General features: G+C 42.3%; 1 protein-coding gene and 1 long non-coding RNA gene across 2 annotated transcripts; both read left to right on the forward strand.

Moving 5' to 3' along the window:
* The first annotated feature begins 660 nt into the window (after positions 1-660).
* On the forward strand, positions 661-4,897 carry LOC127622670 (uncharacterized). The gene is made up of 3 exons (XR_007967992.1): positions 661-908; positions 2,283-2,452; positions 4,454-4,897. It is a non-coding gene; the product is annotated as an uncharacterized LOC127622670 (long non-coding RNA).
* A 37-nt stretch (positions 4,898-4,934) lies between these two features.
* Positions 4,935-12,191, forward strand: LOC127623061 (uncharacterized). The gene is made up of 14 exons (XM_052097260.1): positions 4,935-5,034; positions 5,259-6,671; positions 6,767-6,978; positions 7,063-7,113; positions 7,289-7,345; positions 7,473-7,929; positions 8,515-8,830; positions 8,928-9,065; positions 9,247-9,724; positions 9,822-10,034; positions 10,131-10,396; positions 10,479-10,735; positions 10,841-11,089; positions 11,192-12,191. Exons 2-14 carry the CDS (start codon positions 6,355-6,357, stop codon positions 11,940-11,942), a joined length of 3,762 nt encoding a protein of 1,253 aa, XP_051953220.1. The 5' UTR covers positions 4,935-5,034; positions 5,259-6,354; the 3' UTR covers positions 11,943-12,191.
* The last annotated feature ends 1,073 nt before the right edge of the window (positions 12,192-13,264 follow it).

The raw sequence follows: 13,264 nt of genomic DNA on the forward strand, positions 1-13,264 counted from the left end.
ATCAAACAAACATAATGGGAAAAAAAGAGGAAAACATATAATTAGTACTCGGTCCAGATCCTCTGATGTATATTGTATGTTCTTTCCAAAACGACCTTCTGGAAAGTGAGTGTGGAATATTTCAATTGTTTAACAAATCTGTTTTCCACCAGGAATTAATTAATATCCTTAAAGATAAACATGCTAAGTTAGTCTTCAGAGAAAGCATATCATTCTTAATAGTGCAATTAATATATACAGTATATACTAATTCAATTTGAAATATATTGCTTTTAGTATTGAATGTGATATTTAAGCAGTAGTGCGATATGGCCCTACATCAGCACTGCTGTGATTCGGCCGCAGGCCGAGATATAGCAGCAGTGCTGATGTAGGGCCATATAGCATGATTGCGAGTGTGATATTGCTTAAATATAACAGTTCAATGAACAAGTACATTTGTTAGAAATGAGGAAAAACTACGGTTATAAAAACGCATTTGTGCATGGAACTACTGTCTTACACTACAGATCATAATCTGCGTTGCTGGTTCAAAACAAATGATGCGTCTAAGACTGCGTTAGTAATTCAAAAGTGTCACTTCAGAAATAGTATCACGGATTGTGCTGTTTCTTCCAAGTTATGGTAGATGAATGGATGTGTGTGTCTGTGATGGGGAGAGAGAGAGAGAGAGAGAGAGAGAGAGAGAGAGAGAGAGAGAGAGAGAGAGAGAGAGAGAGAGAGAGATGAAGCATGTGTGATAGCCTGTTGCCAAAGAAATGCTGTCAGCTTTCTGGAGATCAGTTTTCTCAGTGGAAAAATCGCCATCCAAGTGGGGGCCGGTGAAAGAGTCTTTCACTATAGAAACCGCAATATCTTCCGCCATTTTGAACAGTACATTTTCTCCAATGTGGAAACTCCAGTAAGAGGTAAGTAATGAGTTGTGTAATTAATCTGTCTGATGTGTCTCTCAGCTGTGATGAGCCATAATACTGAAGATGTTCGTTTAAAGCTGCTTAAAGCTATTTTCTAGCTGTAGTTGTGTAGTGTAGTAGTAATATGAGCGATCACGGAGCGCTGTTGTACGTAAACAATGACTGACGGATTCACTTCACGTTACCAACAGCTCATATTGCACACACAAATTATCTTTTGGCTAACATAATATGTCAAAAAATTTAAAATACACGTAAGAGACACTCATACAGTAACTCTTAACACATCTGCACTACTCTTACACTTTGGTTTAGAATGGCACAAACACAAGCGGAATGATATCCTTTTTAATTTGGTGTTAAATGTGACCTGGATACGTTTTCATTTGGTTCACTTTCCTAACCTGTTTGCCTTACATTTTTGAAGATCATGAATGCTCCTTGAATGTTACTTGTACAGCAGAGCCATAGAAAGAGAGAGTTGCGACAACGGAAGTTCTAAATGCTTGATCGTCACGTGATTCACGTAGACTTCAGATAGTTCCAGGAAGTGCTTTGGCAGGCATTTAAAACAGTTAGAGTAGAGTGACAGAACTGCGATTTCTGGTAATTAGTAGTCAATAAATGCATTTATTTTATATATTTATGTAACACACCGACATATGTAGCACGAGTATGTTGTTACAGCGATGTTGTTTTTTTAAAGATCAAATCAGCTAATATTTGAGGATTAGTGTTCACTTACCGTTATTTGCCTCAACTTATTTCAGGCTAGGGTTTCTGTTGCCTTTTTATGTTACCTCATGTTCATTGTTTTCACTAATCTCATGGTAACTAATGTCATATTTATGACTTTTCAGATAGTACAGAGACAGGCTGGTGACAGGTCGCACCGCACAATGGGTCAATGAACTATTAACTATTAGCAGCAGTTACGTAAATGTAAAATTGAGTGAAATGAAGCTTATTGTTTACAATTCTTACAATTCTATATATAGTAATATAATTATTTATGTATTATAAATATTATATATCTAATGTATAATTCTTACAATACTTATTCATATACACAATATATTCAGCTTTAAAACAACTTAAGCATACTCGTATATAAACTGCCGTTCAAAAGTAATGAGGCTGAAAATTCAGCTTGGCATCACAGGAGTAAATTACATTTTAAAATACATTAAAATAGAAAACAGTTATTTTAAATTATAATAATATATTACGATATTACTTTTGTTTTTGTATTTTTATTCAAATAAATGCAATAACTATTTACAGCAATTCATGAATACATTTATAATAAATTAAATAGCATGCCAAGCATTTTGTATGTGTCCTTTCTTTCATGTTGTCGTTGCATAGTCTTCATCATGGTTTGCTGTGCTGCATGGGGATGCTCCAATCGCTCAGAGAAAGGTGTGCAAATGTATGGCTTCCCCACTGACATGGAGAGGAGAAAAAAATGGTTGGCTCAAGTCAGCAGGAGCAATCTAAATATAAATAAAAATTACAACAACAAAAAAATATGTGAGGTAATTATACATTTATTTGCACTTTTTCATATGGAAATACCCCAATGGGAATTTTTTTACTAGAAATAAGGACCAAGCAAAGCCTTGCAAAACCCAGGAGCTAAATCTCATGGTAAGGGTGCAGTCACATTGCAGGGAGTCATCAGTGTTACCTATAACTGTGCCTTTAACCATCATGCGATATGTACAGTATGTGGGTAGACAAAGTTGTGTGTGGAAACTTAACTCAAATCACTCTGCAGGCACATTTTGAGGCAAACCAATTTGTCATGACAAAAAATTAAAGAGTAGGCTGAGACCAGATGCTATTCCCACCATCTTTGTGCATCGGTCCTGTGGTCAAAAAGAGGAGGGCCCCTGCACCACGATGCACCCCTAGACCTGTAAACATACAGCACGTCGCTGCTGATCACAGCTATAGTATTACAGGTGACACATATATAATAAGTACAAACTCGTACTAGTTGAAGTAATATTAATATTTCTAATTTTGAAGTTATGTGATATTTTCAGTACTCAAAATTAGCAATACCATGTATTCTGCCTCTATAAGGTTGAGGAAAAAAAGGATGAGGACACTCAGAGAAGGGAAAGTGACAGTGAAGAAATAGAGGACATGGCTAGAGAGGAGAGACAGGGACAGGTGACACTACCCAGTCAGCCAGCAGCCAGTCAGCATACCAGTGAGCCATCAGCCAGTTACCTGGGTCTATTAAAAAAATTAAAGAGACAAGAAACAATATCAAAAAATGCAAAGGCAGCACTAAGAAAAATAAAGAAGGAAAATGCAGCTCTCAAGAAAACAATTAAAATGAGGGACAAAAATTTAAAACAAATTTTATCAAAAGACCAAATTATGGCATTAGGAAGACGAACCACAAAAGGGATGAAATGGACCAATGACACAATTAAGAAGGCATTAAAAATTCGCTTTGCAGCCGGTCCAACTGGTTACAAGACCCTACAGGAATTGCAGATTCCCTTGCCAGCAATCAGAACCCTGCAAAGAGTTTTTTGTTGTTGTTGACATAAATCCAAAATTCAGCTGAGCTGAAATATAGACAGGTAACTGTTAATAGTCAATTGAATCACAATGCCTAAAAACACTCCACCCATATGTTTTGCAAACTCAATTCACACTAAATTTATATCAATAGGGTGCACTTTATTATTAAGGAATTGTATTATTTAATACGTGTAATAGGGCACAAACTTGATATCCTCATTTTTAAACGTTATATTGAACCATACAATGTAACATTGTTATTGTGAGCATATCTATTCACTGTAAATAGTTAATTATTTGTAAATGTGTGAATAAATGAACTAAATCCTTCACTCTAAAAAGTGTTTTTTATATAAATATTCTGTTTCTATATACTTATTATTTGCCTTTTAATGAAACAGTCCTAGATTATTGTTGTTTATTATAGAATGTTTATCTGCCTTCATAAAGGTCATGTAAATTGTCTTACCCATTTATTTTATTTGTATTGCTCATTTTTGCCCCTATTTATTAATTTGGATTATAATGTAATTAAATTGTTATACACATTTTTGGGAACCTTGATTCATTTAATAGCAATTCTACCCTTAAAATATCTTTAAGTCAAACACAGTCTGTTCGTTTTCAGTTTTATTTATTAAGTAGTTCACACCACAAACAAAATATATTAATGTTAACAAAATACTAATAAAAGATAAAAACAATTGTTTAACAGAAAACTTAAACAACAGAAACTATTTAAAAGCACACAGTACAAAATTAACAAAGATAAACAGCCATTTATTTGGTGGAAGCAAGAGCCCGTTGCTCTGCCAGCCAAAGTTCAACCGCTTTGCCCTCATAAGTGCTGGAGAAGGATTTGCCACCATAACGTGAGTGTCCATAATCCTTTGTTTTGGGCTGCTGGCACAGCCGGCAGGTAAACGGTGTGCCCTTCTTCGCCCTTTTTGAGGCAGCCCAAGCGCAACCGACTCGCTTTCTTCTTCCACCTCCAGGCAGTCGTCCGAGGCACATCTCTCACATTGTCTGCGGCTGCGACCCTCTTCTGCTCAGACAGCCATTGGGAAGCAGTCTTTCCAGCAGAAGTGGCACAGAAACTTTTCCCTTGGAAAAAACTGTGTCCAAACTCCAATCTCTTTGGCTGTCCACACAGTCTGCAGGGATATCCCTTTGGGTCCGCTCGCCGTGCAGTGGCTTTGCCATGGATCAGGGCCTTCTTGTCCTCTTCGGCCCTCTTCTTTCTTCTCCAGGCTGTGGCCCTTGGCACCCGTTTAAGGGCTGCATCAACCACAGCAGGAGGAGGAGGAAGCACAGCCAAAGATGCACAAGGAGGAACTGTAAAAGACAGAAAATATATTATAGACATTTATTGCTTTTCATATGAATTCATTATTCTACATTCATTCATTCATTCATAGTTTAAAAATCTTACCTGACACTTTCACGCCCTTCAGCTCTGGAGGCCACTGCCGACTGGTGGATGGTGTGGCTTATGGAGAAGACTTTTGCTCCAGGCTTTTCAGGAACTGTATCCTTACCTCAAGTTCCACAGAGGAAAGCACTGGAGGCCAGTGAGGTTTGCAGAATTTATTCTTTTCTTTTAGAAGAAGAGATTCTGCCCTGCAGACTCGGAAGGTTGTCTTGTCCATGTCCCCTGCGAGCCTCTCTCTGAACTTCTCCTTGCGCTCACACTCTCTCTTTGAAAGAACAGGAGGCCATCTCTGTGATTTTGGAGCCATAATTTGCAGTACGAGCTCTTGTCTCTTTAATAAATAAATGCTGCTCCTGTCTCTTTTATAGCTGGAATGTGGTTCAAATATCAAGGGTTCTGCACAGAGAAGATTGGGCAGGATCATAGCTGTGGACGGCCGACGATATCTTTCAGGGGAGCGCGTCTCTCCCATTGGCCGAGAGGACGCATCGTCTACCATTGGCTTGAGGTCTCGCCAGCGCAATCCCCAGAGACAACCACGACCCCGAGACACAATAAGCTGTTTTTGCTGTTCAAATTAGTAAAAAAGAAAAAAAAAACAACGACAACAAACCGTTTTTTTAAAAACGAAAACAAGAAAAATAACTCTGCATTTTTGCAATTCATTTCTGCATTTTTGCTCTGATTTTTTATTTCGTTTGCACTTTAGCGGATCACGTAAGTAAACATATTTTATCCCTTTCTGTCTTGTCTTTAAAATATGCATAATATAAGCGTTTCAGATGTGTAATGCATGTAGAGGCGGTGGGAGAAATAATGGGGGTAAAACTGATCCGTTCAGTAAGTTGAGAGGACGCTTGTCCCGCCTAAAACAGATTTCAGTATTAAAAGTACTGATTCATTCATGATTTTTATGGACTTCGCTTAGTTATTTTTATTATTGTTTATTTTTGAAATATGTGTAATGCATGGAGAATGCTGATCCGTTCGTTTGACCCTTTACTCAATGTCCGTTTTCTTCTGCGAATAATCAACAAACTATTAAAAGAAAATTTAATTCGTTTAAAAACTATTTTAACAAGTATAAAAGAATCCTTTGATTTGAGAAAATCTGATGGATCAGCTAAATTTTTATTTTGTGTATGCCAATTAATAATGTACATTTTCCATAAATATTTATTTTGTGTCTGGGTTTTTCAGTGCATTGTTTATCATAACATCAGGTGCATTGCTTTACTGTTGCAGGATGGAAAGCAAACCCAACCTGCGTTTGGAGGCTGGAGAGCTGGTGCTGAGGGCATCTCAGGGGGCACTCACTGTGGAGAAACTCCATCTTTCTCAGGTGTCCAAAGGAGTGCCCTTTGTGCCTAAAGAGCCTGAGGCTGTGCTGGGGAGGCCAAGGTCAGGGTTATCCGAGGTGGAGGGGATCCCTTTGATGACCTGCTGCTGGCAAGTCAAAGCGCCATGCAGTTTGGTCAATACAGGGGGAAAACCTTCAAATGGATGCTGGAAAACGACCTTGGTTACTCCATCATGGTCCTGTCTGGGCATCAGTGGGAGCGCGAGGCTGGCAGACAGGACAGAGGTGCCCTCATGGTCAACAAGGATGCCTTTCTCCAGTATGCCTGCTCATTCAAGATGCTTGCAGAAGCCATCAAAGTGCGCAGGCAGAGAGAGGGCACCTTACCTGGCTGTGAGGGTGACTGTCTGGTGGGCTTTGGGATGCACAAGAAGAGCACCTACCAGGAGCTCTATGAGGCTACGGACAGGGATAGGAAAAGGTAATATATGTCTATGCTTGCTTGTTAACTGTATGCTGTTTTGTATTTATTTTATTATCATTTGTATTATTTCATTGTGTACGTTTCCTATGCAGCTACGTGAGGTTCATCAGGCGCCAGGACACCAAAGCAGGCAGCAAGATGGATGCCCTAAAGAAATACATCCTGGGGAGGGACCAGCAGAACATCATGGCTTTAGGGGAAAAAGAAACATCTACTGCATCCCAGCCTGTTGTCCCGCGCCCTTCACGTCCGGCTTCTCCTCCTCCCACCCAAAGCTGGCATTCCCAGCCAGCTACAGAACACGGTGAGTTTTTAAATCAATTATTGCCGTAATTCTATGCACGTTCTAATGTAAATATGAATAACATTATACATTTTCCGCCCACAGAGCCAACAGATGATGATCTGCTAGCTTCAGCCATGGAGGTGGAGACACAGGGTGAGTGTTGTGTGGTGAAAAACAAATCCATGCTCAGCTGACCGTATATGATCACAAATACATTTACTAACATGATGTCGTATTGTTGTGTAACCATAACCGTCTTCAAACAAAAAATTATGCCAATTATGACAAAATAATTAATGATAAAGTTAAAAGGATGTGTTATTTACAGTACTTCCACCACCTTCCACGCCGATCCAGCTCACCTCGCTTGGCCCCTCAAAGTCTGGTGTCAGCGGCTTCTGAGGTACAGTTTCCACACCACAAGTGTGCTTTTATGTCTCATCAGTAAATATTGACAAATGTAAATTGTATAATTTTATCATATCAATCTATATGTGTATGTGTGTGTCTAGGTTGTTCTCCCCAGGCCTGGAAGCGCTCCTTCCTAAAGAACAGCACGCAGTGGATCGGCCGCTCCCTCTTCCGACAACAGGGTGGAAAGGCAGTGCTGACTGATAACCTGCAGATGTGGTGGTACCCTCCCCAGCCACGTCTGCAGTATCATCAGCCTCCAGCATCGCCAGACATGTTCTTCACCTGGCCGCTGTGTTTGTGGATGCCCTACAGGATGTGGTCCTACAAGCTGATCTGCAGCTTGCCAAACTGCAGGCGGTCCGGTCAGCGACTGACATCTTGTGGGCTCTACAAGACAGTGAGGCGGGTGCTGAATATACACGGCTGGTATTTTCTGGCAACAGAATACCTGGAGTGTCAGCGCTGCCATAAGAAGCAGGCCGCATGGTCATACGACATCCTGGACCAGCTGGATCCGGCTCACCGCAGGATGTTCCCAGCTATCCTCACTTACCGGTGAGTCGTGAAAATGTTTTTCTTATTATAGGCAAATATGCACAGGCAGGTGCAATTAAGTACTGAAATGTTACACCGTTAACTAGGCTTTAATTGCAACAATATCACAGAATTATTCAAATAACAATTTTGTAATACTGTTAAAATTTAAAAACAACATTTGTACACAGAAAAATGATCTCAGTTTTGTAGTTCTTTCAAAAGACACTGTGTCTGACAGTCAAGGTTCAATTCAGGATGTGTAAACGGCCCATCCCCATTAATCTTGCCCTTTTAAAGGGTGTTTTGGTTCTATTCGTGTTGTGTAAATGGCCCATCCCCATTAATCTTGCCCTTTTAAAGGGTGTTTTGGTTCTATTCGTGTTGTGTAAATGGCCCATCCCCATTAATCTTGCCCTTTTAAAGGGTGTTTTGGTTCTATTCGTGTTGTGTAAATGGCCCATCCCCATTAATCTTGCCCTTTTAAAGGGTGTTTTGGTTCTATTCAGGCTGTGTTAAAGGCCCATTCCCATTGAACAATAAAAATGTCCCTCTACTCTCGGGCTTTAATAAACTTTTACTTGTTTTTTCTGTGTGTTTTAACAGGTTCTCTTGTGATATGCATGTGGCTAAGTTGATGAGGGAGCGATCTCTCGGCAACAGTGCCTCTATGTTATATCACAAGCTATGTGAACAGCATAGTGAGGACTGGATGGAGAGGTCCCTGCAATACCTCTCTGTGTGTAAGCGGTTCCTGGGCACCACCACGCGACCCATCACACCACCACCCATGCCGCCTGTACCGACCGCCAGGTGGCTCCTCTACGTCCACGCGGAGGATGTCCGGGCCCGGTATGGTGAGCTCAAAGCCAGGGTCACCTCTGTCTTTGGGTCCATCCTGAAGATGGACTCCACAAAAAAGGTAACGTATTAATCACAGATTATTTTAAATACATTTAACATTTGATCCTTAGTACATGTAAGGCAGCTCATTGAATTATTCTGTCTTCCAACAATAGGTGGTCAAAAAACTGGCGGGAGCTGCAGCTGGGACCGCAGCCTGGGTCACAAATGTGGGCAATGAGCACGGACAGGTCCTCATGTCTGTGCTCACCTCACATAAGGGTCAGGGACTGCTGCCCATGACCACAGGCCTGGTGAGCAGGTACGAGGCAGCTGGTGTCGCTCCCCCCGCACTCCTTTACGTGGACAGAGACTGCTGCTCTTCTGTGGGCACATGCAGAGCGGTGCCATGTTCAGCGGCTGGAGCGATCTGGTGGTGCGTCTTGATGTGTGGCACTTCATGCGGCGCTTTGCCACGGGTCTGCATACTGACAGCCACCCGCTCTACGGTCTGTTCATGGCAAAGCTCTCTGCCTGCATTTTCATCTGGGACGAGGGAGATGTGGCCCTGCTGAGGGAGGCCAAAAGGAGGGAGCTGGAGCAACAGCAGGGCATCACAGGCCTCACAGAGGAGCAGCTAACCAGCAGGCTCACCTCCAGACAGCTGGCGCAGCACTGTCGCCGCTGCACACGTGGTGTGGAGGCGACAGAGAAGCTGATCGGACAGATGCTGGTGGCCTTCAAGGACGCCAGGGAAACCATGGGCATCCCCTTGGTGGACCAGGAGAGGATGGACGTCATTTGGGGCACCCAAAGGCGGCATCTTCCTTGTATCCAGGACCCCCTGGAGTGCAGCTGTACACCCAGACAGGAAGTATAACAAAGGGAGGGCTCACACTTCCTGTCTACCGCTGCGCTCGGGGGTCCACTTCCCTGGAGTCCTTCCACAACCACCTCAACCGCTTCATACCCGGTAAGATTCCACCTCAAGGCGTGTTTTCGTGATGATTCGTTCATGTCTTTGGTAATTATAAATTAGTTATTTAAAGTTTACTTCTTTTTTTAATCAGGAACTAGCGCTAACCTGGAAAATTTCCAGGCTTATCTGCTTGAGGGTTTGGAGCGGTGGAATGAGGACCGTGCTGCTGCTGCCTTCGGGCATGAGGCCCCATCATCGCTGCGCTGCTATGGTGCCTCGCTCCAGCACAGCCTCAATGAGCTCAGTCAGGATGTTCTTGGTGTCAGTCTTGTACAAGACTACTCCAAGCCAAGACAGTACACAGGTATGTGTCTATAATGCAATGCTTTGTTGTTTACTTTGTAATGCACAGACATCTGTTTCAAAACCTTGTTTTCTATTGAATTTTTTTTTTTGTCAGGCGAGCTCATCGGGGTGGAGTACCTGTGCTCGCAGCAGTCCTGGGAGTTTAGGGATGAATTTGGGAGGGACCCAGATGCCCTAGACGGAGTCCCAGACAACTTGGTGGAGGTGGAAGATGAGGGATTTGTGGATGAGGTCGAGGAGCAGGACCACACCATCTCTCATCTTTCTTTGCTGTCCACCAAGGAAGCAATATGCTTGTCTCGGGATGTACCGTCACCCTCTCAGTCCTCCCAGGACCTGCCACTGGAGCCCCATGAAGAGGTATGCATGCAAGCATCCTTTACCATGCCATCACTTGGAGGGCATTTTCATCCATACTAACTGTTCTTCTTCCTGCGTGTAGGTGTGCAGAGGACCAGATGGCACTCCAGGGTTTGATCGAGTGGTGGAGCTGGCCAGGTACCTTGTCGAGCTTAGGGAAAAGCCTTGTGTCTCAGATAGGGAAGCTGCTGACATTGTCCGGCTGTGGGACAGACTGCCGGACAGTGACAAGCAAGGGGTTTCCTATCCGTCGAGGCACAAGGACAGACTTCTGCAAGGCAGGTTCAAGGCCACACACTCGAAAACCTCAACCTGTCTTGGAAAGGAGAGCCTGAAGCGGTTAGTTAAACATTTGTTAGATAGCTAAACATCAGTTAAACAGCTGTGATAATGTAAAAGGTGGTACGCTTTTTATGCTATATAGCTTTTCAATTTATTTTACAGGTGTGTGCTGGGACAGGGGTCAGGCCCTGCGCAATGGCCCAATATTAGTAGGATTGTGGAGGCAGTATGTCTGGAGCTCTGCTCCATTCATCCAGCGGGGAAGGTGAAGTGGGGCGTTTCTATGAACCGCTGGGCTGCCATTCTGCATGACTACCAGGCCATACGGAGGCTGGTAGGGAACTGCTCTACACTTAGGGGAAAAACGAAGATTCAGCTCTTTGATATCAATCAGCGGACGCTTTCTGTCTGGTAAGTCATTTCTTTGAGAGCCAGTTGAATACGTCATTTTAGAATGTAGTGGTGCAAATCTCCAGATTAATTTCATCCTATTAATTGTGCCATTTCACATAGGTACAATAACTACTGTAAGAAGCTGGAAGTGGATGTGCTGGCTCTGAGTGTGCCCTTACCTCAGATCAGCATGGTGTCTCACACCCCGCTTCCAGCAGCCAAACAGAAAGCGTTACTGCATACTGAGTCTGGGACAGAACTTCCACCCTTCCCCTTTGTTGAGAACCCTGACATGTCAGGTCAGGCCACACGACGTGGGCAAAGACCTCCTCACCCTGCACCAACACTGCCAGCAGAAGCTCCCTCTGTTCCTCCGGCAGCCGCTCCCTCTGCTCCTCCGGCAGCCGCTCCCTCTGCTCCTCCGGCAGCCGCTCCCTCTGCTCCTCCGGCAGCCGGTCCCTCTGCTCCTCCGGCAGCCGCTCCCTCTGCTCCTCCGGCAGCCGCTCCCTCTGCTCCTCCGGCAGCCGGTCCCTCTGCTCCTCCGGCAGCCGGTCCCTCTGCTCCTCCGGCAGCCGGTCCCTCTGCTCCTCTGGCAGCCGCTCCCTCTGCTCCTCCGGCAGCTTCAATAACATCCTTGAGCAGAACAACTCTGTGGAGGAGGAGGAAGGCAGCAGAGAAGTTAGCTCAAGAGCAAGGGCTGCCCCGTCCCCAGCAAAGTCCACGTAAAGACTACACGTGCGGTCAATGTGGGCAGCCCAGAAAAAAAGAGTTTGGGCACACCAGGGTGGGCAGCTTTTTCTACTGTGCCACAGCAGAGGGAAAGACTGTGGAAGAGTTGCAGCAAGAGAGAAGAGATGATGGAAATCCTTAATTGTAGATATTTATTTGTAACTGTGTGAATATTTATTCACTGTACATATTTGTTTGTAAATGTGTGAATATTTATTCACTGTACATATTTATTCACTGTACATATTTGTTTGTAAATGTGTGAATATTTATTCACTGTACATATTTATTCACTGTACATATTTATTTGTAAATGTGTGAATATTTATTCACTGTACATATTTATTCACTGTACATATTTATTTGTAAATGTGTGAATATTTATTCACTGTACATATTTATTCACTGTACAGATTTATTTGTAAATGTGTGAATATTTATTCACTGTACATATTTATTTGTAAATGTGTGAATATTTATTCACTGTACATATTTATTCACTGTACATATTTATTTGTAAATGTGTGAATATTTATTCACTGTACATATTTATTTGTAAATGTGTGAATATTTATTCACTGTAAATAGTTATTTATTTGTAAATGTGTGAATAAATGAAGGAAATCCTTCACTCTAAAACGTTATTTATTTGTTTATGTGTGATTTATATATAAATATCCTGTTTCTATATACTTATTATTTGCCTTTTAATGAAACAGTCCTAGATTATTGTTGTTTATTATAGAATGTTTATCTGCCTTCATAAAGGTCATGTAAATTGTCTTACCCATTTATTTTATTTGTATTGCTCATTTTTGCCCCTATTTATTAATTTGGATTATAATGTAATTAAATTGTTATACACATTTTTGGGAACCTTGATTCATTTAATAGCAATTCTACCCTTAAAATATCTTTAAGTCAAACACAGTCTGTTTGTTTTCAGTTTTATTTATTAAGTAGTTCACACCACAAACAAAATATATATAAATGTTAACAAAATACTAATAAAAAGATAAAAACAATTGTTTAACAGAAAACTTAAACAACAGAAACTATTTAAAAGCACACAGTACAAAATTAACAAAGATAAACAGCCATTTATTTGGTAGAAGCAAGAGCCCGTTGCTCTGTCAGCCAAAGTTCAACCGTTTTGCCCTCATAAGTGCTGCAGAAGGATTTGCCACCATAACGTGAGTGTCCATAATCCTTTGTTTTGGGCTGCTGGCACAGCCGGCAGGTAAACGGTGTGCCCTTCTTCGTCCTTTTTGAGGCAGCCCAAGCGCCAACCGACTCCGCTTTCTTCTTCCACCTCCAGGCAGTCAGTCCGAGGCACATCTCTCACATTGTCTGCGGCTGCGACCCTCTTCTGCTCAGACAGCCATTGGGAAGCAGTCTTTCCAGCAGAAGTGGCACAGAAACTTTTCCTTGGAAAAACTGTGTCCAAACTCCAATCTCTTTGGC

The sequence above is a fragment of the Xyrauchen texanus genome, chromosome 29 (genome assembly GCF_025860055.1).
Source record: "Xyrauchen texanus isolate HMW12.3.18 chromosome 29, RBS_HiC_50CHRs, whole genome shotgun sequence".
Taxonomy (NCBI): domain Eukaryota; kingdom Metazoa; phylum Chordata; class Actinopteri; order Cypriniformes; family Catostomidae; genus Xyrauchen; species Xyrauchen texanus.

Excerpts from the sequence above, each read along its gene's own strand:
- LOC127623061 (XM_052097260.1), top strand. The coding sequence starts at position 6,355 with ATGCAGTTTGGTCAATACAGGGGGAAAACCTTCAAATGGATGCTGGAA. Across the intron at positions 7,930-8,514 it reads CCAGCTATCCTCACTTACCG|GTTCTCTTGTGATATGCATG; the intron begins GTGAGTCGTGAA and ends GTGTTTTAACAG. Across the intron at positions 10,035-10,130 it reads CAAGCCAAGACAGTACACAG|GCGAGCTCATCGGGGTGGAG; the intron begins GTATGTGTCTAT and ends TTTTTTTGTCAG.